The sequence below is a fragment of the Apium graveolens genome, chromosome 7, assembly GCF_009905375.1.
Source record: "Apium graveolens cultivar Ventura chromosome 7, ASM990537v1, whole genome shotgun sequence".
In the NCBI taxonomy this organism is placed as follows: Eukaryota; Viridiplantae; Streptophyta; class Magnoliopsida; order Apiales; family Apiaceae; genus Apium; species Apium graveolens.
The window spans coordinates 206,978,455-207,004,775 of record NC_133653.1 but is presented as its reverse complement, the minus strand read 5'-3'; the positions used below and the strand labels follow the sequence as shown (position 1 = coordinate 207,004,775).

Below are 26,321 nucleotides of genomic sequence, written 5' to 3'. Positions count from 1 at the left end.
GTCAAATCACAGGGTGATGTGCTTAGCCTCGTGTTGGAAAGTTAAATGATGGAATCATAACTCAAATGATAGAGATTCATGTGTGCTTACCATCTCACATCAAGAACTTCGTAGGTACAAGATCAAAATATTAGCTAGTCCAAACAAAATGGTCCAACACAAAGCAGGAAGAACTAAAATGGCGTAGATGGGAAGCTAGCTATATTTTAAACTTTGGAAAACCTTCAAGTTATGGCATCATAAAGTTCTCACATAACTTTGTCATTATTATAGTCTGAAGTAGTAGATAAAATTATGCCCTTCGACTAGTCAACCAAGATCAAACATTAGTCAGAGTTAAATGATGTCTTCAAAAACACACACAATATAGCAGCATCAAGTCTGCAAACTCAACTCTCTGTCTTTGGCCAAATGATAAAGCAATCATGCTATCCAAGCCTTTCATTGTATTCTTGTTGCCCTGAATTAATTCAAACTGCAAACTCAACCCTCTTTGTTTTTGTGAATTTTTTCACGAGCAGATGATGCTCCATTGCATCACTTATACTGCACTCTGAATTTGCGTATAGCTTGTCATATGTTTTGAAGTCCATCCTTCAACTGTGAGACCATATAATACATAATACCGCCTAGTATTATGCCAACATAAACTTCACACATTAATTAGTAGAAATAGGTGTTGGGAAAATGCTAACAGAAGATCAACTACAATGATTGGGTAGCCAGCTTAGAAACCAAGACCTTCAAGTTGCAGAATGACCGAGATTTGAGAATATCTGTTATCAATATATCAATTATCTTGGTTTTCTTCTTTGTTTAAATCTGCAGATTCTAATTAACAAATTCCTAGCACAAGAAACATAAACTATGATACAACGTACAAATCCTAGAAGCAACCCCAGCACACAAGAATTGTCACCAGTATTTCTCAGAAGCATTTCCGGTGAACAATTGAAGGTCCTGACTCGTCGTAATCTGCCTTGGTCATGTGCTGGTTTTGGGGAAACACAACTTTCGCGAGTATGGCACCTCCAACCCAGGCCGAACACATAGTCAAGTTCTCCGGCATGTACTCTGGTGCCTGCAATAAACAAAGTGTTTGACATAAGGTACTATCAGATTCCAGTAAGAAAAAAAAAATGAGCTCGGTCGATTATCAAAAAGTTAGCCAATGAGCGTGCAATGACTACCCCATCTTGTAGATTCATACCACAAATGAACTACATAGACATCATGACAATCAAGACATAGTATTTTAACTTATATACAAAATAGTAAATTTATTCAATTTGCTAAGTAATTTCAACTTAGAACTGTAACCAGAATAGTACTTTATCATAGTTTTCCTTCTAGTGGACTTTGGATTGCAATCCAATCCTGTTGAGCTATTTAAATTTACAAAATTAGAGTCCAGGGATTCGTTTTTCATTTGTTCTCGCTTTACCATGCTTAAATCCTTTAAAATAATACCAGGGACTAGTTTTCATTTATTTCTGGTGCATTTAGGAGGGACATATAATATTAACACCCTTTCCGTGCGAAATGTTATAAGAGATCGAGTACAGGATAATGAAAGCAATTAGTACATAGGGCACCGGATTATAAGCCTCATAAAACAAACATAGCCATAGTTCGGAGAGATTGAAGACATGTCATAATTTTATACTTCCTCAAAAGCAAAGATAACTTCATGCAGGTATTCTTACGCAAAATGTACAAAGGAAACTTCATTTAATTTATTTCATATTGCAAGCCACCTTTATAAATCAAAGTATCTAAAATCTAAATGGAAAGAACATGGAGAGACTGCAATAGTACAAGGCAGCACTCTAATATCAGTATCACTGTATACGTCTGCCTCAACAAGGCCCTACATACATTTTAACAATAACAGGAATCCAAGATCAAGAAAAAGGGTACCTTCACTAGCGAAGGACGGACAGCAGAGGAGCAAAGATTGGCTTCTTTCTGGAACCTATCTTCAAAACCTACAGCATAAGGCAATTTTATGCATCAACACAATTTAAGCAGGCAGCAACGTATCCCACTTAGTACAGGCATAAAACAAAACTACACTATTACTGCAATTCATTCTAGGTGTAGCAAACAAACAGGAAACAGTCAGCACCAAAGAAAAAATTATATATTTTTAATATTCCACTTAACAGATTTGAAGCAACAAATATGTCGCTTCAAGTAATAGAAAACACAACACTAACAGCCATGATAGTGATATATATCAACTAGGGAACTGTTTTTAAGAAGAGCATATATATAAATATAAAGTAAGCAAAATGAAAAAGTACAGAAAAAAAACCAAAAAATTGCAGAGTTTGTAGAAAATGGGACTTCATCTAAACTAGCTCCTTCCGCCCACTCTTCAGGAGGACATGACCCAGCTCAGGTTTAAGCATGATAAAATACTTCGCAACCCTTTTCCAATAAAATTATAACCGAGATTGAAGTACCCAAATAACATGCATAACAAGACAAATAGGTGAAGCTCTTCAAGAGATACACACGGAACTGAATCACTAAGATTGAGTAGCTAATGTCTAATTGCTCGGAAATCAGCATTAGTTTGACATCCACCAATGTTGGCTGGCATAATTTAAGTATCTCCCTTATTTCAGACAATTGGGTATTAGCATTCCACCACCCCCATGCATCTTACAGTGGACTACAGGGATATCTAAATAATTTATCCCTAAAACCCAAAATCATTAAAGTTTTGTCTGGTCCTACTGCTCCCCAATCTCCATTAAATGTTGCAATATCCAAAAGTCTTGATCTCTCTTTTTTAGATAAGGATCAAATGTCAAGGTCCCCAAAGCATTCAAGCTTTTAAAATATTTAAATTATACAAAAGTGTGTGTGTGGTGTGTGTAGTCGCTTTACTGCACACACCAGAATCCTAAGGATCCTAGTATAAGAAGGTATTGGATCAATAGTTTAAAAAGTGCACATTTAGAAAGGAACACGCTTACCACACCAAAAGAAAATGTTAGCAGGCATTGACTTCCTAAACAACCCTGTTAGAATTAAGGCTTACCTTCCATTGAAACAGTTCCACCACAAAGCACTGTATTCTCCAGCAGTTGCCGGTGGTTTTCAGATGATACAGTTGAAATACTTCGAACAAGCTGCTCAACAATTCCATGAGCCTCTAAACCCAAAATAGCTGGTTGGAACAGAGCCTCTCCAACAGTATATCTTTCTTTACCAATAGTAATCACCTGTCAGCCAATAACAAATGTTGGAATGGACAGGCATACAAGTACAAAATGCATGGCAAGACAAAAGCTTGCTAATATTACAATCATGGGGCATATTGTTGTGAATTAAAGTACAAACCTGCCCATCTGGTAGAGTATGCTTCTCCTCCTGGCATGACATCTTTTCATAAGCAAGATCATCCTCAGCACAGCATGCATATAACTCTTTTATTTTCTCGACCTCAGAAATATCAAGCTTAATAAGAGGGTTCGATTTACCAAGCTCTTGATATAGCAAATTTGTCAACTCAACACCTCCAATTTCCAGTCTCTTCGAAGCTATGTGCTGAACTGCACCTTCAATCACTGGTGCTATATCTGAAAATTGCATGAAGGATTAATTAATAAAGCAGAAATTTCACAAGAACTAACAAAACTTAATATCAATAGTATTCACTAGTAAACAAGTAGATCTAATTTAATGAACCTGGATTAATATAAATAATTAATAACTAAGGAGAATGCTTGTAAGGGGACAAAAGCATCAAAGTGATCGGCCAACAAAAAGCCATAAAAACAAATTGCGGTATAATTTTTTTTGATGGCCGTGTATATTAAACAGTAGCATTACTGCCCTATAAGTTTGCCACAAACATTATGTGTAAAACAATGAATTCAGTACCTTGAAAGCTGATATATTTTTAGTATTATAATCTGGAGAGATAAATGTCAGAAAATGGAAGAGAAGGAAAAAGGTTGATGTTTTGGCCATTGACTACTATAAAGCAAGGCTGTCTCAGGACATTCCCTGATGCGGGAGCCTTCCGACATCTTTTTCATTTGGCAGTGGCTAAAGCAAAAATTTATGTACATATATGTAAATGGTGGGAAAGAATATAATTGGTGCAAAAAAATTCTCCATATACAAATGGAGAAGTTTAAAGGAGTGGCTAAAAAAACCCTCCTTTATTTTATATCGAAACAGAAACCAAAACTGCATTTTAAGATATATCAAAGATGATATGTACTCCCAAAAACAACACCAACTCAATGTCATAGGAGGTCAAGGATTCAAACACCAGGGGAGGAAGGGTATGTGCGTATCTAAATTTCTGTAATTGACCTTCACAAAAAAAACATTTATTGTCATATGAGTAGTGAAACGTGACGTAGTGTGTCTAATCCAACATATAACACTAGTGAAACGTGATCTATCTAATCCAACATAAATTTATTTAAAAACGTAATCACTTACGAACATAAGAAATTTACAGTCTAATATACCTATCTTTCCATGGCCAATATCAACTGTGCAGCCCGAGATACGTCCAACAGCATAAAGTGATAATACTGCTTGCTCGGTTGCATAAAACCCTGACACGTTGAATGTTTCAAACATCAACTGCACCAATCTCTCTCTGACAGCCTGCACATCAAGAGTAATATTATCTTGTAACAAATTATTAAATTATACACTCATATAATCGGAAACACAAGATTGGGAAGATTTTCGAACCTTAGGAGTTAAAAGTGGATCCGTAAATAAAATTTGTCCTTCATTGCCGATTTCCCATCCAAGGCCAGTGTACAGAATGTGATGCAGTAAATCTTCCATAGCATCCCAGTCTTTAATAAATCCTCGCACAACTGGATCAACAGTGATTTCTTCAATCATTGAAGTATCAGGGGGTGATCCATCCTCTGGTACACGTTTCATTTGGGTTGGAATAATCTGTACCACATTTAAACAAACCAAAAGGTCTCCTTCATAATGTACTAAAAATGACAATAAAAGAATATATTGACAATAACTACAAACTGAATCAAACGTGGACTTGAAAGGAATAAGAATCGATCCACTAGATTATCTCGTAGTATAACAAAGAGTCACATGAACATTTTACACTATCTTATTTTCCTTCACAGTTTCTTTGCCAGAAAAATACAACACATTTGAATTTGAATTTGATTTCTTTCAACAAACCAAGGATTGACCCCTCATAAACAGAACTCAAAGGTGATGGACTATTTAAACCATAACTAATAACTGCCTTCCTTTTTATAAAGTAGGACTGTTAGTTAGAGCCCCCAATTCAGACATCATATTAATATGTAGATATGACGATTTCATCGAAGTAAATCTGAAACATAATCACAGTCTACCTAAGTTACCCAGACTCGGATACGGTCGTCGGACACGGGTGTGGATCCAAGTGTGAGAATCTTAGTTTTTAAAAAATTTAAGATTCGTTGATATGGATCCGGAATTGGACACGGATGCGGGGATTCGGCATATAACATTCACAGAGATGAATTTATACTTACTTCTTAGTTCTTATACTTCACATTTCTAAATTAGTGTCCTCTAACAAATAAAGAACATATATAATTGTTTATTTTATATTAATAGCGTAAATCAAAAGGATAACATTATAATAGTAATCTATTAATATTCATATTCAAAATTAAATTGTTGTGAGGCCTTGTAAATTATTTTGAACTAGATTTATTGTAGTCAAAGTGTCCGGTTTCCAGATGAAGGATCTGACTCAAATCTCATACCCACACCCATGTTATATCTGATCTACACCTGTATGACTGAACAGTCCAGGTAACATAGAGTCTACATTCAAAACAGATATATATTTGTACAATTGAACTTAATAACATAATTCAAGCCCATATAATTTCCCCGAAAAATGTGTACAAACAAACAAGGAAAGTTAACTAAGTGTTTATTACCATGCGAGGTTCTTGGTCCGGGACAGCGAAACCTGCTTTGAGAAACTTCGAACCAGCATCTACCACCACTGCCTCCATTACACCTTCTTACTCCAAGCAATATACTCCTTAAGTACACAAAACACACGAGTTAAATTTTTGTATAAATATATACGCTCAGCTACTATCAGCAAGATTCTTAAACCCTCTACCTATCATTATGGCTCACCCTAACAAGAGTTCGAGGATTTGATAACGACAAATGTGTGAGAATTTAAATTCCTAGTAATTAAAGATTCTTAAACCCTATATCTAGCTCTGTAGCTAAGTGAATATTCCTAACACGAGTTCGAGTTTCAGTGAAGATAAATGTGTGCACAAGTAACTAAATTTCGGGTAATACGAGAATCTTAAACCCTAATTCTTGTAACAATTGAATTGATTAACAAATAAATACTTGAATCAAATTTGAGCTTAAGAAAGAGATAAAAATCAGAACTTTATACATACAGGTCGCAATTAGAGTGAAATTAGAGGAATTTGAGTGATTGATTCAAGAAAATGAAATACATATATGCGTGTGTAAATGTAGTTACCTGGAGAGAAGAGTTTGGGGCAAAAGTCGGCACAACCCCAGGATTCAGGATTCAGGTTGCTATGTATGGAGAGAGAGAGAGAGAGAGAGAGAGAGAGAGAGAGCGGAGTGGCTGCTAAAATTTTGTTTGTATCGGTACCGGAGTTTTGGATCCCTTCATTTCATTTGATTTTTGCTAATGAATTTAATATATTTTTCAAGATATATTTAATTATAAAGATTATAGTGTTTAATTAAAAGGTTTGCAATAGGTAATTTATTTTAAGCAAAGAAAATGTAGTTATATTACTCAAAAACATGTAAATTATTGCATTACAAAATATATAATAACAGAGGTTAATTTTTTTAAAAAAATATAAAAATTTAAATATACTCGAGCTCCTCTATTTGTTTCGTGAATAATATTTTCCAAATTATTCGATATTTTTTCCGGATTATTTTGAAGTTTTGTTTGTACTTCAAAAATTATTTGAGAAAAAAAGTAATTATATATATTTAATTTAATTCAATTTTTATAAAATATTTATCAGAATTTTCAATTTCATTTGTTTGCTCGACAAGAGAATTAAACAATTGTTAAGGCTTACTCTCGAATTTTTTTATAGGAATAAAGTAAGTGTTAAGTAGATAAAGTAATTTAATCTTATTTTTGGAGTAAAAATTTGTTAAATTTATTACCACTTATTTTCGCTCCTTTTAAAAAATCGGATACATAATTATGAATGTAAGTGAAACTATTTTACTCATCCCTCACTTGCTTTCTTTCCTATCTAAAACTCGGGAGTACGAACGATCAAAAATCTAAATAACTTTCATCATAAGATACTCCTTAACAAATTGCAATGCAAGGCAAACAAAACTAGGTGACAATACGATAATGAAGATAACTAAAATTATAACTAATAAGATCGCAAATTTCACTGAGCTAATAATTTTTAAAGACCGCATCATCAAAATGTTGAGTAGCATTAGACGAATTGCCAAATTCAGAACATTCATTTTCGACAAAACTAACCAAATAACCATTTAAGACTGGATCATCTCCTGTAGATCTACCATTTTTTCTTTAGCAGGTGCCAAGTTTGATAAGACCAAAAGAAAAGTTTGGGTATGTTCTCTAATAGTAATGCATGGGTAAACATAATGCATGGGCTGGTTAAACTGCGTATCAAGTATTGGTGTAATTTAAGCATCAAGCATTTCTTTCAGAGATTGTCGTTATTGGAACTATCGTCGTTTCAGAGATTGTCGTTAGTCGGTATGTTAGAAGCAATTGATGATATAAGTATAAATTATCAGAAGTTCATCAGAACTACTATCAACGGATGATGATATCGACGGATGATGATATCAACAGATGATGATGTCAACGGATGATATAATTAGTATTTGTCACATTAGTTGATATTTGATAAGGAAAAGGAAACATGAACTCAAGGCGGTGAAAGACTTTATCTCAAAAACATTGTTTTAGGTTTCCTTGTTAATATAATAGGTGTAACACCCTCCAAATCCGGGGCATAGATCTGGGGTATTACTACCACTAATTACCTTAATAAACATGTACAATAATTACATAAATGTATAATTGTCCCCTTAATACTACTACTCAGGATCTTTTAAGGTTAAGGTATGAAAACAAGAACAACTTACTATTTTTATTACAACACCCATATAAAAAGGTCTTATAAGCTTTCTTTATTACACAGCATTTATCTATGCCAGTTTTAAACTAAGTTTCTTTTATTCAAACAACATCTATATCTGTTCTTGCTACACCTGCTCGAGCATCTCAAAACTCTCTTCTTGAATTGGAATTAGCACCCTTGGTGCCAGAGGGTCCCGCCGTCTGACCCGCTTCTTGACCACTCGGGTACGGATGGATTTCATTATCGACTTTAACTTAAAAACAAGGAGAATAACAACTGTTAGGTCACACAACACTATAGAAGGGGGTTGAATATAGTGTTTATACAATCAAATCGATTTCAACACAAGTATGTAACAAAGATCAAGTATATTCAAATAAACGCTGTTACAATAGAACTGTTGTTCTCTCTCAGTGATGAACAATATCACTAAGAGCTGCTAGGTTACAATGTATAATATTCTCGATAATGATAACACATATAGTGTAAACCCTAAGCTGTGTTTATATAGTACACAGTTACAAGATATCTTCTAATTGATATGGAATATAATTATGTCTCCTAAAATATATCAATCAGATATCTTCTACAAGTCTTCTAGTCCTCTAACTCTTCATGCATATCTTCTTTTGTTTTAGTCCAGATCTTCTCCTGTAAATCAGCCACATTCCTTATCTGAAGTCTTCCCGTACTTAAGTCCTGATATATATCTTCTGACGCCTTAAGTTGTGATATTAAGTTCTGACTTCAGTAAGTTCTGATTTCAGTAAGTCCTGATAAGTTCTGTTGTTAAGTTCTGAAAACTAAACACAAATCAGATTAGACATGACATCTCAAATATATCTAACAATCTCCCCCAACTTGTAAATTATGAAAAATATACAAGTTAATAGATTTGATGATGTCAAAAACATTTAAGTACAAATGCAATAAGAGTTTATTTAGACAACTAACTACAATTTATAGTCCTTGTAGCTTTAACCAATCTTATTGAGTCAATCTGAATCCAAAGTGATTCTTGCCAAAGTTTGATATCAGCTTTTCTTCTTTATTCCTCAGGACGTGAGCTATTGTAGCTTTGACTTGCTTCATCTCTTCATCTTGACTTCCAATCTGGTAGATTGCAGTCCTAAGTGCTGAGATATGATTTCTTTCTAAACCATCACCAAGTCTGATTACTCTTGGATGGGAAGAGTCTTCATTGTAGCACATATATTTCTCTTTCAGAATGAATTCAAGTTTAGTAGAATCCTTCTTCATTGGAATTTCACTTTCATCATCTTCAACTATGTTTGGAATAAATTCTGTAATCCTTGAACCAAAAATTCTTGCTTTATCCCTTATGGTCTTCATTATGAAATTTGACCATCTCCTGATAATCTCAGACTTTATCTCTAAAAGATAATGAAAAAATTGAAGTTCTTTCAGAGATTTGTTCAGCACATCTGATTCTGACATTTGATATGTTCTTTCATCTTCAAGAAATAGAATCAGACTTTCTTTAACATTATGCTTATCATGAGCTTCCAGTACCACTTGAACAGATATAACCTTATCAAGGTGTTTTTGTGTAACTTCTTCAAGAGGTTTGTCAGTCAGTAAGAATGGATCTCTTGTAAGCACTTCAACTCCTGTCTTGATTTTGGCTTCTTCAGAACCTAATCCATCTCTGTCTCTTGTTTCTCTGGCTTTCAATCCAACAGTCATGAAATTAGATAGCAGCTGGCTTTTCTTAGGATCTGATGGATTAACATTCTTCCATAGGAGTTTTCTCTTATCAGTAACTTTCAATTTGTTCAAATCAACTTGAGCTTTGTCAGAGGTTGATGTCTTGATGACTTGATCAGAATTTGTTGTTTCTTTAGTAGCTTGTTGTTCTTCATTCTGAATAACTTGAGCTGTGTCAGAGGTTGTTTTAGATTCTTCAGTTATCTTCCTTCTCTTCAGAGTTTGAACAGTTTCATCTACTGCAACAGCATCATCAAATACTTGAACCAGTTTGCATACAAGTTTCATCAGAATTTGAGGAATCTTCATCTCCTGTGGCTTTGTTGGTTCATCAATTTTTCCTTTCCCATTATATTTGGGATCAGTTTCAACTTGTGATCTTGTCTTGAAATTTGAAGCCTCAGAATTTGACTTTTCCTTGATCACAATGCCTTTTGCCTTAGGCCTTGGAGGTTTCATTGCATCAGAAGCTTTAGACTTTAGATTTGTCTTCTCAGCTGCAAATCTAGTTTCTTCCTCCTTTAAAGTCTCTAAATCCATTTCAGGATTATGTTTGAGAAATAGTCTTCTAGCAATCTCTCCATCAAGTGTCTGAATTTTAGGATCTTTGTAGTAGACAGTAGTCTGCTTTCCCTTTAGCTTCAGAGTTTGTAAAAACTTCTGAGAGTCTTTAGATCCTGATTGAATCAGGATATCATAACTTGACATCGGACTTTTAGCATGTACATCATCAGAACTTGACTTCTTCTGTGTAGAAGATTTTCTAACATCAGAAATTACTTTCTGTGAAGATTTTCCTTGACCTTGACTATGACCTCTACTCTTATCAGAGTTTCTCTGGTCATCACCTTTATCATCCTTTTTCTTCAGAATTTGACTAGTTGAGCATTTGGACTTAACTACCTTCTCCCCTTTTTTGGCATTATCTGGTAGTAGGAGATAGAGAAGAAGTTCTACTGAAGATTGAATTTCATTCAGTTGAGCTTGTTGAGAGGCTTGATTCTTCAGGACCTCAGTAATTTGGGTCTGTTGCTTTTCTTGAACCTTCTCAATAGCTTCAACTTTCTCATGTATAGGTCTGATAAACCTCTTTTTGTCTAGCTTGATCTCCATATCCAGCTTATCAGCTTTTTCCAGAAGTTTGTCAACTTTTTCATGAGTTGTGGAGTGTAGACCTTGAAGATGTTTAGTACTTAGAGTTGTGACTTTGAGTTGTATCTTAAAATCAGAGTTTGTTAACAACTCATCAGCTTTAGCAATATGCTCTGTCAGAACTTTTGAGCTTGGAATGAAATCTGATTCATTCCACTTCTTGGTCCACTCAACCCCTCTATAAGTTTCTTCCCAAGGAACATGAGCTTCTTTTTCAACAAACTTTTGAATCAATGCCTCCTTTCCAAGAATGGGAGCATTTACTGGAGCACTGTGTCCAGAACTTGCTAACATCTCCCCATCTTCTGATAACACCAGAGTTTGTGTAACTAAAGGAGATGCTATAGCAGCTTCATCTAAATTCTGATCTTCAGGTTCTAAATCCAGAATTGGTGTAGATGGTAACTCAGCCTGTAAGATTGGAGAATTAACAGTAGATGGCTGAGCTGCAGTTGGAGCTTCCAGATAGAGAACAGTTGGAATGTTCATCCTGTGGATGTCAATTTCAGGACTTAATCCTGAATCTTCAACTGTTGTTTCTTTAACTGGAGAGACAGGAGGTGTAATCACTATTTCTGGAATAGTGTCTTTACCTTGAGGTGGGGATGGCAAAGCTTCAATTACAATAGGTTCTGATGAGATCAGAGATTCCTGATCCCCTTCCTCAGCTTCTTGAGTATCCTCAGAATGAGGTTGTGCCAAATGCCTGCCTGCTCTCTGTTTCTTTGATCTCCTGGATAGTGAAGGAGTTGCCTGAGCAGCATCAGAACTTATAGTTCTTTTCCTCTTCAAAATATCTGAACCCTCAGCTTCAGTCTTTTTTAGATGGGTTGACCCTTCAGTTTCTACTGTCACAGGTTCTGATGCATGAACCTGGACTTGCTCCTCTTCTTCATCAGACTCATCCCTTAGTATCATCTTTCTTCTCCTTGGTGGAGATTTAGGAACTGATTTTGCTCTTGAAGGTTTGGGTCTTGATGTTGTAGCAGATGGTTGTGGGTGAGAGGATTGTGTTGATTTGAAATATATTCTGATGGTAGGTTGTGGTTGTGGTTGAGAAGTTTGAGCTGTTTGTGTAGTGGTTGTAGGTGCTGATGGAGGTTGGGATGATTGTACATCAGGATATATGGCAGTATAGGTGTTTGGATCAGAGTTTACTAAGACATGTTTGACTGATTGAGGAATTTGGAGGGGTCTTAGTACAGTCTTCTTATTATCAGTTAATAATAAGTCAGTGAAAGCCCTTTTTGCAAGTTTAAAGGGTTCAATTATCTCACTAAAATTCCGATTTGCTGACTCATTATGGGTATAACATCAAAGTTGGAGCACTTGTTGGCAAAAGCTTTTATAATGCAGTCAAAGAAAAAACTCCACTCCCTCCTGATGTAGGGTCTCTTCAATTATCCCAGCTTTGCCAAAGACCTTTCATAGCCTATATTTGCCATCATTTGCTGAAGGGCCGGCTCCTCAACTAATGAACTGAAAGTGGAGTTTTCTGGAAAATGTAATGCTTGTCAAACAATTGATAAAGTCACCACATGCTCATCATCCCTTGTTGTAAATATGATGCTTGGGGACCCATTTGCACCACCATCATCATATACTCCTGACCTCCAAAACTCCAGAATTTGCTTCCCTGAGAGAGCCTGGGGTTGGGTCAGTGCATAGCCAATTTCACTTCGAGATAGAAAATCTTGGATGAAGTGAAGTTCTGATGGAGCCTCATCCTTGGAAAGAATAGCCATGTAGTTATTAGGAACAAACTTGGCTCCATCATAGATTAGATCTTTGGGTGCCATTTTTGTAAAGAAATAAGTGATAAAATGTTTGTTTGCAAGGTGTTTGATAAAATGCCTGTAAGAAAAATGGCTTCAGAGAATATTAGAGAGAGAATAAAAGAGATTAGAGAATACGAAAAGTAGGTAAAAGATTGTAAAATCTTTTAACTCACATATATATACTCTCTCCACTCAACAGCTCTTTTTGGAAGTAAAACAGACACTTTACACCTGTCATCCAGTAAATAGTTAAAGCAGTAGTTAGTGGGCACGAGAAATAAGCAGTAATTATTGTGCACATGCAGTTGTCAAGGCAAACACGTTTCCCACTAACCAAATGATTATGACTGTTTTTATCTCAATTATTTTCTGATAAAATATGATTGTTACAGTAAAACCACAAATAAGTCAAGTAAATAAATAATGCCACGTAAGCATCAGAGTTTCCATCAGGATTTGCATCAGAACTTGACTATTATCAGAATTTAACGGTCATCAGAATATGGCTTCTGTACTCAAAAAGTGAATGTCTGTTTCTGTGATTCTTCATACAAATACTGACTTGTTTCTTCAGAGTTTAATCATCAGAACTTCCATCAGAACTTGTCCTCAGAATTTATGCAAATAATACCTAACTGTTTGTCAGAAACAACTTGATCACCACAGTAATTTTCATCATTCATATGGAGTGAGAGTGTGTGCATTTGCAAATGATCAGATAAAGATTAAAGTCTGATAAACTTCAGTATATCTTAGAAATAAGGCATAACTAAGAAAAGTGCTCAAAATCTGTCTTTAATTTTGAAGTCTACTATAGAATAAATTTATGCTATAGTCCATCTCAACTATTTGTGCTCATTTTATGCATCTTTTGACATTCTTTTTACAGTGGCTTCTCAGTGTAAGTGAGTCACAACTGCTATCAGAATTTATGCTATTATCATAGTATTTCTCCAGTAATCAGAGAATGTGAAAAGTCACCAAGAAAAATTTATTTACTTTTCTAATGCATATAACTTAATACCATCAATGCACTTGGGTCTTCCCTTTTACATATTTACTCTAGATCTCAAAGGAGTACCTGACTTCAATTTCTGTTCTTTTCTTTTCTTCAGATAAGTGAGGCTTATCAAGCATGCAGTTCATCCTTAAGATTTATTGACATCAGAATTTGACAGATAAGAAGCAAAAATCTAGTTTTTGACTTAGTAATAAGATACACAAAGTAAATTTGACTAAGCTCAAAATCAGAATTTGCTTGTGTAATTGATTTCCACATAAATAACTAATTCAAACATGGGATTCCTAGTATATTAAAGACTACTAGGTCAGCATCTAGCACAGTAATCCTCATTGGATTGAATAGTCACAGAATATTCAAAACACTATCAGAGTATATAGAATCACATCAGATAATAATCAGTATTTAATATATTACAGTTTAAGCACAAATTACATGGAGATAAGATAATCTGTAAATACAGATCATAAAGTCTGATGCATGAGAACAAAAACTTAGAAGATTTTGAGAAAGAACCTAAAACTATTCCAAGTTCATTTACCAGTCTTGTAAAAGTAGCTTCACATAGTGGTTTGGTGAAGATATCTGCTAGTTATTGATCTGTTGGAACAAAATGCAATTCCATTGTACCTTCCATCACATGTTCCCTTATGAAATGGTACCTAATCTTGATGTGCTTTATCATTGAGTGTTGAACTGGATTACCTGTCATAGCAATAGCACTTTGATTGTCACAGTAAATAGGTATTTTAGAAAATTCTAACCCATAGTCCCGTAACTGATTCTTCATCCAAAGAATCTGTGCACAACAGCATTCTGCAGCAATATATTCTGCTTCTGCAGTTGATGTGGAAATTGATTTCTGTTTCTTGCTAAACCAAGAAACCAATCTGCCTCCAAGAAATTGGCAGCTTCCGCTAGTGCTTTTCCTCTCTATTTTGCATCCTGCAAAATCTGCATCTGAGTAACCTATTAGCTTAAAATTTGATTCTCTAGGATACCACAATCCTAGATCAGCTGTACCCTTGAGGTACTTGAAAATTCTTTTCACAACTATTAGATGAGGTTCTCTTGGATCAGCCTGAAATCTTGCACAAAGACAGGTATGATACATGACATCAGGTCTACTTGCAGTTAAATAGAGTAAAGAGCCAATCATAGCTCTGTAGTTAGTAATATATACTGATGCTCTAGTATCTTTATCTAACTTGGTTGCAGTGGCCATGGGAATGGATGCAGTTGAACATTCTTGCATTCCAAATTTCTTGAGTAAATTTCTGGTGTAGTTGGATTGATTTATAAAAGTACCTTCTTCATTTTGCTTGATTTGAAGACCTAGAAAATAGCTAAGTTCTCCCATCATACTCAGTTGATATCTTGACTGTATTAGCTTTGCAAACCTTTCACAGAGTTTGGCATTTGTAGAACCAAAGATGATATCATCAACATATATCTGTACCAAAAGTAAGTCCTTTCCATGGTTGAGGTAGAACAGTGTTTTATCAATTGTGCCTCTGTTAAATTCACTTTCCAGAAGAAATTGAGCTAAAGTCTCATACCATACTCTTGGAGCTTGCTTAAGGCCATAAAGTGCTTTATCAAGTCTGTAGATATGATTAGGAAATTTTGGATCTACACATCTTGGATGTTGTTCAACATATACCTCTTCTTCCAATTCTCCATTGAGAAAAGCACTTTTCACATCCATTTGAAAGACTTTAAACTTTTTGTGAGCAGCATAAGCCAAAAAGATTCTTATGGCTTCCAATCTAGCAACTGGTGCAAATGTTTCATCATAATCAATACCCTGTTGTTGAGAGTAACCTTTAGCAACCAGCCTTACTTTGTTTCTTGTAATTATGCCATCACTGTCAGTTTTGTTTCTGAACACCCATTTTGTGCCAACAATTGATCTGTTCTTTGGTCTTGGCACTAGGGTCCAGACTTTATTTATTTCAAATTCATTTAACTTTTCTTGCATTGCCTGCACCCAATCAGCATCTTGAAGGAATGATAGAGACATTCATTTGATGTTACAGTTTAAGTTATGACACCAGCTTCAGGATCTCCAATTATCAAGTCAGGTGTATGTGCTTTAGTCCACTTCCTTGTAGATGGAAGTTGTTCTCTAGAACTGAATGCTCCCCCATGATCCATGCTGTCTCCATCAACATTTTCTAATGCTCCCCCTGTAGTTATGCTCTCTGAGACTTCAGAATTGGAGTTGGATCCTTCTGGATTTGAAGAATCAAAGTTTCCAGAATTATCAGAATTTGGCTCATCATAACTTGATGAATCAGAACTTGAAGAGCCAGTGACAGATTTTGATGCTTCTTGAGAGTCTTGAATTGTGGTAGGATCTTCACCTTGCTCCCCCTGAACAGGTGCATTTTCCCTTGGAGTAGTTACCACAGTTTCATTGACATCAGAATTTAACCCGTCAGAACTTACAGGATCAGGATTTAGGCCATCAGAATTTACAAAATCAGAATTTAAATCTTCATTTTCAAATCTCAGCTGATCATGATCATTGAAATCTTCAAATCCATTAATTTTTTTATCATCAAAAGATACATTGATGGATTCCATGACAACACTTGTTCTTAAATTGTAGACTCTGAAGGCTTTTGTGGAAAGTAGATATCCAACAAAAATTCCTTCATGAGCTTTTAGATCAAATTTTGACAGTTGTTCAGGATGAGTCTTAAGAACAAAACACTTACATCCAAATACATGAAAGTATTTCATATTTGGCTTCTTTTTCTTCACCATCTCATATGGTGTTTTTCCATGCTTATTTATGAGTGTAGCATTCTGTGTAAAATAGCAGTCTGCACAGCTTCAACCCAAAAGTAGGTTCGCAGCTTTACTTCATCAAGCATAGTTCGTGTAGCTTCAATGAGAGTCTTTTTCTTTCTTTCTACAACTCCATTTTGCTGTGGAGTTCCAAGTGCAAAAAATTCCTGCTTGTTATTCCCAGTGGACTAACAATGAGATTTACAGAAGGGGGGTTGAATGTAAATCTCAAAACTTTTTCAAGTTTTGAGCAGTTTGTAAGGCTAAGTGTTTGAGTGATCAAATGTGTGTGAATTGCTTGAAGCTGATGTAGACAGATATATATTCAAACACAAATGTAATGAACACAAAGAACTTAAAAACTTTTCTGGTGGATTTGTTGTTCCACCAGAGATGTGTTATTTTAGAAAATCTGTGATTCAAAATTAAATCATAGCTGCTTCCTAGTACAAACTAGATGATTTTCTCTCTTGATATTTCTAAACAGCTCAGGGAAAATTCACATCTAATTACTAGCTACTACTTGGTTTATATATCACCAAGTTTACAAGTGAAGACAAAGATAAAGTACAATAAGAAAATAGTTCTCCACTTGTTTCTATTCCATTTTTATCCAGTGTAATATGGAATTATCTGTTGACTTTCCATTTTGAACCAGACTAAAAACGGCTGCTTTTTCTGTTGTTCCTGAAATAGGCTACCACATCTCTGTCAATCCATGTGCCTCTGTCAGCTTTGTTAACTGTCACTATCAACTGCTATGAGACTGAGCATCCGTTGAAGCTTTCATCCGTTGATGGCTTTATCCGTTGATGCTCTAGCAGTTGAAGCTTTATCCGTTGAAGCACTTATCCGTTGATGGATATTTATCCGTTGAAGCATTAGAGACATCCGTTGAAGCTTTGTTTCTTATCCGTTGAAGGTCTTCAATATCCGTTGACACTTCTTCACTTATACAAAATTACAAGGCATGAAATATTTACAATTAGCCCTCCTATTTGTACATCCATTAGTAGTCAACATGACTGATTATTTCCTAACAACCTCTAAGAATTACAGCTTGAAACCGGAGAGTGAAATGTGCTACAATACCAAACTTATTGCTAAGTAAGGCTACTCCTTCAACGGATAGCCAAGATGGTCTTATCCGTTGAGGCTACAAACACTAGATTTCTACTTAAGTGTTTTGCTTAACTTATCATCAAACTAATACACATATTCCTAACAATCTCCCCCTATTTATGTCTACTAGAACTGTAGGCATAAATTTGGGTTTAGCTTGATGATAACAAAACACTTAACAAATATATAAACTGTAATAAAGCAGAAATTCAAAAGTGCTACAAAAGTGTATATGCTGAGATGAAATTGAAGAAATACATTATTTCTAAGGGTGCTCCTTTAGCCTGAGCAAATTACTTTCTTTTCCTTTGATCCCTGGTTTTCTTTCCTAGCCTCCTGTCATTCTCCTCTATTTGAAGTTGAAGTTGTCTGTAGAATTCAGCTTCATCTTCTTCATTGATATCTAACTTAGATTGCATATCCTTGAGAGTTTCATTTCTGGCAATCTTTAGCTGATCTTCAATTCTAAAAAATCTTGTGACTCCTTTGTTGTCTCTGAACTCCATCAACCAATGAGGTGATTTGTGAATTGTAATACCTCTCTCTTGAATGAGTAAAGTTCTAGGCAAGGCATTGGGCTCCCTCCAAGTTTTCCTTATGTTGGCAATCTTGTTGAGAATCTCAGTCTTGGCAGTCCTGGTAAAGCCAGAATCCTTATGTATGGCTGAGTAGACTCTAATCAAGGTAGAGTAGCCTTCATTCAGAATTCTGTGAAGAGGCCATGTTCTTTCCCCAGCTCCTTTGTATTTGAACACTAGTCTTTCTGGTAGCTGTCTGTAGGCAGCTATTCCCCTTACATCCTCCAGCTCATCCAGATAGAGTTCAATGTCTGAAAATTCTTTTATGTCACAGATGTGAACATAATCATCTTTAGAGGTTTGAGGTTTAGGCTTAGGCTTCTGTGTGAATTTGATTGAGGCTTTAGAGGGTGTTGATTTGATTCTTCTTTTCTGCTTCTTTGATGGTGTAAAAGAGGTTAGGAAGGTGGGCAATTTGATGGTGTCCCAATCAATTGGTTCCTCCTTAGGAATGATTGGTTCACCATGAATGTTTATGAAGGGGTCAGGCACAATGGGTTCATGAATAGAGGGTAGTGGTTTGGATATTGATTGGTTTTCTTCAGTCTCATCTACCATCTTTCTCTTTGCATTGACCTTCTTTCTATTCCCTTTCTGCCATTCTTCCTTACTTCTTTCCTCCATCTCAGTACCAACCATGTCCCCCATAGCTCTATCTTCACCTTTGTCTTCAATTTCTTTCTGTTCTTCAGCCTGACTTAACTTTAGCTGTTTTCAAGCTTTGCTTGTGCTCTTTTGTTAGCCTTTAGCTGTTTGGCTTCTTCCTTCAACCTCTTGGTTTCTTCCCTCTTGGCTATTGAGAATTTGGGATGTCCTTGCATCACATAGATGCTCTTTCCCTCTCTAAAGATAACAGCCATGTTCCTCCTTACAGCCTCATCCATGTTCTCTTTGAGCTTTATGATACTTCTACCCAAAAGCTTGTCTTCATCAGGCTTTGGAAGAGGAAAATCCACTCCTTTCATTTGAGCAAGGCTTAGAGGGTTCTTTGTAGAGTCCTTGTTGAAGCTGTTGTTGGGCTTGAGAACCACAGGTTGCAGATCTTTGGAAGAAGTTTCTCCATCTTTATGCCTCCCTACTGGCTTGAGTTCCATAATAATTGATTCCACTTTTGTGCTATGCTTCACAGATTGTGATTGAGGAGTTGTAGAACCAAATATTAGTTGCATCTTTTCATCAATCTTCTTCCTTTGCTCTTTGACTTGCAATTCAGCTGCTGCTATCTGGATTAGATCAATTCCATCTAGCTTTCCTTTGACTTGAATTGGTGGAGAAGTTGTGATGACAGGAACTAGCACTTGAGAAATGTGAACTGTTGTAGATGGCTCTCCTTCCCCTTCCCCTTTATTCTCCCCCTTTTTGTTATCATCAAGGGTAGGGGTCAAGCCTTGTGCTTTTGCCAGCTGCATGAGTAGATTTGTTTGAGTTTGTTGATTCTGAAGAATGGTGACCATAGAGTCTTCAATGATTTGAACCCTATCTTCCAATCTGGCCAGCCTCTTGTCAGCATCAGATGCTTTCCTCAGTCTCCCCAACAAATCTTGCATAGTACCATAGGGTATAACTGAATCCAATTTCTCAGCATTGTAGGATTTCAGATCAGCAATGTCTTGCTTGAGCTCATCCACACTTAGATTTTGCTGGTAATGCTGCAACTGCAAGAGATGCAGAGATTCCAGATGAGCTTGAAGAATTGCCTTGGTACTAGCATCTTGAGTCTCCTGAAAGGCCTTCTGAATTGTCATGACTTGTCTGACCAAAGTGACAGCAAATTCTCCTGGTGTTGGTGATTTGGCCAGTGCCCATTCAGGAAGAGCAGGAGCAGAACTTGGGCCTTCTACTCCCCCTAAGTTCATGCTCTCATTCAAAGAATTAGAGTCATCATCATTAGAATTTACTCCAAATTCTTCAGATGGCTCACCAGCTTGGGAAGGCAGCCTGTTGACAGCAGCTTTGTCTCTGAGAAGAGATTCTGAAGTGTGTACAATGTGTAGTGTCTGTTCTGCCTCCACATTGCCCTGAGCAGCCAAAAATTGAAAGGCTGAAACAGGGTGAGTAAAAGTGTCAGCATCCAAGGAAATATTATCAATGACAGCTTTGTAATGTTGCTGAAATTGTCTTTCCTTATCTGCATCATCCACTTTCATTAACTCACTAGCAATGGCTGGATCAACCCTTATAGCTTCTGTACCTGCCTTTCTCTCAATTTCTCTCTGTTCTTGCATCAGGGGCTCCCCCTGGCTCACACACACCCTCACACCCTTACCTTCACCTTCTAAGGTGGCACTCTTCTCACTTACTTTTGCCATGCTGGAAGAAATAGCATGCATTTGGTGACTCTCAACCTCTCCTTTTGCCTGGGAGCAACCCAGCCTCTCACTCAAAAAATCACTCCCTTCCCTCAAACCTAAAAGTGATTGTACAGTTGCCATGTCCTCTACAGTTGGAATTGTTTCTGTTAAGTGTGTAGAGACCATCAACGGATAGGGAATATTCGTTGAAGTGGAAACTGATGGTATCAACGGATAACTGCTGTTAAGCTTATCCGTTGAAGAACAACCACTTGTCAACGGATGAGAGATATCCGTTGAAGAAGGAAAAGATGTAGATATAGAAAGTGACATAATTGTTGAATCTGTGTGGATTGATTTTAAGTATGGTGACACAGATTTTGCAACTACATCTGAAAGAATTGGCTGATGATCCAATAAATTATCTAAAAGATGATGATCACCAGGTTTTGAGTGGGGCTCCTCCCTGAGTTTTAATGAGGGAGAATCAGGAATTGATGTGAATATCATATCCACATCCAAAGAGGGTGTTGGAGAGCTTGATGAATGGTGTGTTTCTATATTAAGAGAATGGGGCTGTGATTCCACATTTGCTGGAATCACATCAAGCTGAATTTGAGAAGGCACAAATACAGGTGGATGTATCTGTGCTGTGTGTGTCCCTTGTGTGGAAACTAGGGTCTTGGCCTTCTTCTTCCTTGAAAAGGCTTTAAATAGTGAATGTGTGGCTTCAGTGTCCCTCCCTCTTTTGTTCTGTGTCCCTGGTTGGGGACTATTTTCAATAGTTACAACCTTTTGGGAGGATGCAACTAGGGATGTGCTGGACTCCTTTTGAACCACCACAGTCTTTTGAGAGACTGTGGCTTGGCTGGTTTGGGTGCCACTCACCTCTCCCACCTTATCCTGGGGGGCTTTTTGATGTTCACCCCTCCCCTCACCACTCACACCTTGTTCACTCCCTTCAGGGTTTATGGTAGTTGTTACAACTGTTATCTTTTGAGAAACAACAGAGGTAGGTTTCTTTGACTTGACTTTGGAAACTTTAGATTTGGTGGCTTTGGTAGGAGCCTGTTTGGACAAAGACATAGGTTCCATAGCCACACTAGAAGGCAAAGAAACATTGGGGTTGGAAATAGTAGGAGTTATAGAAACATTTACCTCACTTACCTGTGGTGCATTCATGATTGGCAAGTATACCAATGGCACCTGGCTGTTGAGGTTCATTCTCAAAAGGTCTGCAAGGACCCTTTTCTCTTGTGCCCAGCATTTGAGTTTATTATTTTCATTGGATATAACCAAACCTTCAGCAACATGGTTAGCCAATAACATAAAGAATCTAGCAAAGTAGATGTTATGTGGTCTATTAGCTTTGTTGTCTAATCTGGAACCTAATTCTAGCATAACACAGTTGCTAAAATTAAAGTACCTATCAGAAACTAGCATATAGAGCATATTAACAAGAGATGAAGTGATAGCATCAAAATTGCTAATCTTCCCAGAGAAAACCTTAATAAAGGCATCTCCAAGAAAACTTCATTCTTTCCTAAGGCCTTTCCTTCTAATACTACCTAAACTAGCAGAATCAAAAGCATAGCCTATGGAATCTAGCATTGCAGAGACATCTTTATCAGTATGTGGTGTCATGGCATTATTCTCAGGCAACTTAAAGCAAGATTGTATATCATCACAATTAATGCAATAGTCCTTACCTTTGAGAGAGAAGGCAATAGTCATATCTGTGGAGTTGAACTCTGCAGTTGTCCAAATTTCCTCAATCACTTCACAGTAGATGGTTGGAGCTTCCAGCATTGCATAGCTCAGTTTGCAGTTCTTGATGAAGTCCATCATCTTGTGATAATCAGAATGGGCTTCATTCTTTTCAACCAAGACTATGAAATTATTCTTTTCATAAACAAATCCTGTTTGAGACATAATTTTGACTACTGGTGCCATTGTTGTGAGTAGAGATTACAGAGAAAAACTTGAGAATTGAGAGAGAAAGAGAATGATAATTGCAAGAAAGCGTAAAGTGAAAATAAGAATTCAATTGGGCTTTTATACTTTCTTGAATTAAAACATAAATAAAATAATTAAATGATACTTTTAAGTAAGTGACAGCCGTTCATGAATAAATAAAACTGTAGAAATTCTGAAAACTACCGTAAATACAAATACATACAACACTGTATATCTGTATCAACGGTTGAGTAAAAGAATCAACGGCTGTGACTCACTGACGTGACACATCAACGGATAAGGTAAATAGTTATCCGTTGATGAATAACACCATTTTATCTGTTGAAGGATAAAATTACCAGAAATGTATTTGTCTTTCAACGGATGACGAATATCCGTTGATAGAACAATTTTGGCTTTCAACAAATAGGGAATATCCGTTGACAGGAGAAATCTTGATTAAAGCCAACTTTGTTCTTGCAGCAAATTCATTTCAGGCTACAAGACAGATTACATAGATGACATAGATTTTGAATAGTTAAGCATACCTAACTCACTTACTAATCTTGTGAATGTTGATTCATCAAGTGGCTTGGTAAATATGTCTGCAATCTGCTTTGCACTTGGAACAAAATGAAGTTCCACTGTACCTTTCATCACATGTTCCCTAATGAAGTGGTACTTGATATCAATGTGCTTGGTTCTTGAGTGCTGCACTGGATTTTCAGTAATGGCAATGGCACTCGTGTTGTCACAAAATATTGGAATTTTGTCAACAGTCATACCATAGTCAAATAATTGGTTCCTCATCCATAGTATTTATGCACAGCAACTACCAGCAGCAATGTACTCAGCTTCAGCTGTTGATGTGGAAACAAAATTCTGCTTCTTGCTGAACCATGATACAAGCTTGTTCCCTAGAAATTGACAGGTGCCTGTTGTGCTTTTCCTGTCTATTTTGCAACCTGCATAATCTGCATCTGAGTAGCCAATTAGATCAAAACCAGACTCTCTAGGGTACCAAATTCCTAGATTTGGAGTCCCCTTGAGATATCTGAAAATTCTTTTAATAGCCACTAAGTGAGATTCTTTAGGGTCAGCTTGAAATCTAGCACAGAGACATGTAGAAAACATAATATCAGGTCTACTGGCAGTTAAATATAAAAGTGAGCCAACCATGCCTCTATAACTTGTAATATCCACAGACTTTTCAGCCTTGTTTAACTCAAGCTTGGTGGCAGTGGCCATGGGAGTTTTTGCAGGTGAACAATCCATTAAGTCAAACTTCTTTAAAAGATCATAAATATATTTAGTTTGACTAATGAAAATTCCACCACTAACTTGTTTAACTTGTACACCAAGAAAGTAAGTTAGCTCTCCCATCATGCTCATTTCATATTTACTTTGCATTAATTTAGCAAACTTTTTACAAAGTTTATCATCTGTAGATCAAAATATAATATCATCTACATAAATTTGTACAAGTATCTTAGAGCCATTAACATTTCTAAAGAAGAGAGTTTTGTCAACAGTACCTCTTGTGAAGTGATTATCTAGAAGGAACTTTGATAAAGTCTCATACCAGGCTCTAGGTGCTTGCTTTAGTCCATAGAGTGCTTTCAACAAATAATACACATGGTCTGGAAAATTTGGATCTTCAAAACCTGGAGGTTGGCTTACATAAACTTCTTCCTCCAATTCCCCATTTAGAAATGCACTTTTGACATCCATCTGATAGACTTTGAAATTAGCATTAGCTGCATAGGCTAGAAAGATTCTGATGGCTTCAAGTCTGGCAACTGGAGCAAATGTTTCATCAAAATCTATTCCCTCTTGTTGAGAGTAGCCTTTAGCAACCAATCTGGCTTTATTCCTTATGACAATGCCATTTTCATCCATCTTGTTTCTGAATACCCATTTTGTGTCAATAGAACTCTTGTTCTTTGGCTTGGATACCAGCTTCCATACTTTGTTCCTCTCAAATTGGTTTAGCTCCTCTTGCATTGCTAAAATCCAATCTGGATCGAAAAGAGCTTCTTCCACTCGCTTAGGTTCCTCCTGTGATAGAAAGCTACTATACAGACATTCATCTTGAGTAGCCCTTCTAGTTTGTACTTTTGATGTAGCATCACCAACGATCAGTTCAAAAGGATGATTCTTGGTCTATTTCCTTTGAGGTGGTAGATTAACCCTAGATGAGGTTGCCTCAGTATTGTCATGATATGAGATAGAGTGTTGATTTGTTGAAACTCCCCCTGAGTTGCTGATCCTTTGAAAGGAATTGGGAGTTCTATCAACTGATGAGGTGAATTGATTATCTGTTGACAGACTGTGATCAACGGATACTTCGTTATGAACTTCAACGGATGATGCACTTTGTCTTTCAACGGATGCTGCATTGCTTCTTTCAACGGAAGCTGAATTATGACTTTCAACGGATGCAGCATTCTGTGCATTATCCAAAGGCAGACTCTGGTTTCTTCTTGAGATGCCTTCTTCATCATTCTCATCTTCACTATCATCACAATATATCTCAATATTGTCAAATTTGAGTCCTTCATGATGTCCCTCATCTGTTAGTCCATCAATCTTTTTATCATCAAACACAACATGTACAGATTCCATGACAATGTTGGTTCTTAGATTGTAGACCCTATATGATTTTCCAGCAGAATAACCAACAAATATTCCTTCATCAGCCTTTGCATCAAACTTTCCTTTGTGATCAGATTGATTCCTTAAGATGTAGCAATTGCAACCAAAGACATGTAGAAAGTTTAAAGTTGGTTTTCTTCTCTTGAATAATTGATAGGGAGTCATGCATTTTGCTTGATTGATTAGAGAAATATTCTGAGTGTAACATGCATAGTTAACAGCCTCAGCCCAAAAATAAGTTGGGAGTTTTGACTCCTCAAGCATTGTCCTTGCATCTTCAATTAGTGATCTGTTCTTCCTTTCCACCACATCATTTTGTTGTGGAGTTCTTGGAGCTGAGAACTCATGCATGATCCCATTTTCTTCACTGAACATCTTCATGGTTGAATTCTTGAACTCAGTTCCATTGTCACTCCTAATATTCCTTACTTTAAAATCAGGATGATTGTTGACTTGCTTGATATGATTGATGATGATTTCACTAGCTTCATCCTTTGATCCAAGAAAATAAACCCATGAAAACTTTAAGAAATCATCTACAATCACTAGGCAGTATCTTTTCCTTGAAATTGACAATACATTGACTGGTCCAAAAAGATCCATGTGTAGAAGTTGCAGTGGTTAATCAATTGCAGATTCAAGCTTCTTACTGAATGATACTTTCTTTTGCTTTCCTTTCTGACAAGCATCACACAGTCCATCCCTTGTGAATTCCACTAGAGGCATTCCTCTAACTAAGTCCTTTTTGACTAGATCATTCATTGTCTTGAAATTCAAATGGGACAGCTTCTTGTGCCATAGCCAACTTTCAACTGGACTTGCTTTGCTGAGAAGACAAGTAATGGATTCTGCATCTGTAGAGTTGAAATCAGCTAAGTACACATTCCCTTTTCTAACTCCAGTTAGAACCACTTTATTGTCCTTTTTACTTGTGACAATACAAGCTTCAGAATTGAAGGAAACAGTATTCCCTCTGTCACATAGTTGACTGATGCTCAATAAATTGTGTTTGAGACCATCAACCAATGCAACTTCATCAATGATGACATTTTCTCTTGAAATCA

General features: G+C 36.4%; 1 protein-coding gene across 2 annotated transcripts; it reads right to left on the bottom strand.

The window, feature by feature from the left end:
- Positions 1-283: 283 nt before the first annotated feature.
- On the bottom strand, positions 284-6,691 carry LOC141672556 (actin-related protein 7). 2 transcript variants are annotated; one of them, XM_074479178.1, is made up of 8 exons: positions 6,533-6,691; positions 5,958-6,064; positions 4,732-4,947; positions 4,500-4,641; positions 3,355-3,593; positions 3,053-3,236; positions 1,921-1,988; positions 284-1,081 (listed from the first exon to the last, which is right to left on the bottom strand). In XM_074479178.1, the coding sequence occupies exons 2-8, from the start codon at positions 6,033-6,035 to the stop codon at positions 929-931; spliced, it is 1,080 nt and encodes a 359-aa protein (XP_074335279.1). In that variant the 5' UTR covers positions 6,036-6,064; positions 6,533-6,691; the 3' UTR covers positions 284-928. The 2 variants fall into 2 exon arrangements, with proteins under 2 accessions (XP_074335279.1, XP_074335280.1); XM_074479179.1 differs by having other exon boundaries at positions 5,958-6,061; positions 6,533-6,683.
- Between the last annotated feature and the right edge of the window lie 19,630 nt (positions 6,692-26,321).

What these genes read in the sequence shown, in the direction of transcription:
- LOC141672556 (XM_074479178.1), bottom strand. Translation starts at nt 6,035, where the DNA reads ATGGAGGCAGTGGTGGTAGATGCTGGTTCGAAGTTTCTCAAAGCAGGT. An exon ending in ATCCACTTTTAACTCCTAAG is followed by an intron (nt 4,642 to 4,731) that starts GTTCGAAAATCT and finishes CTTGATGTGCAG; the next exon opens with GCTGTCAGAGAGAGATTGGT. An exon ending in TCCGTCCTTCGCTAGTGAAG is followed by an intron (nt 1,082 to 1,920) that starts GTACCCTTTTTC and finishes TGTTTATTGCAG; the next exon opens with GCACCAGAGTACATGCCGGA.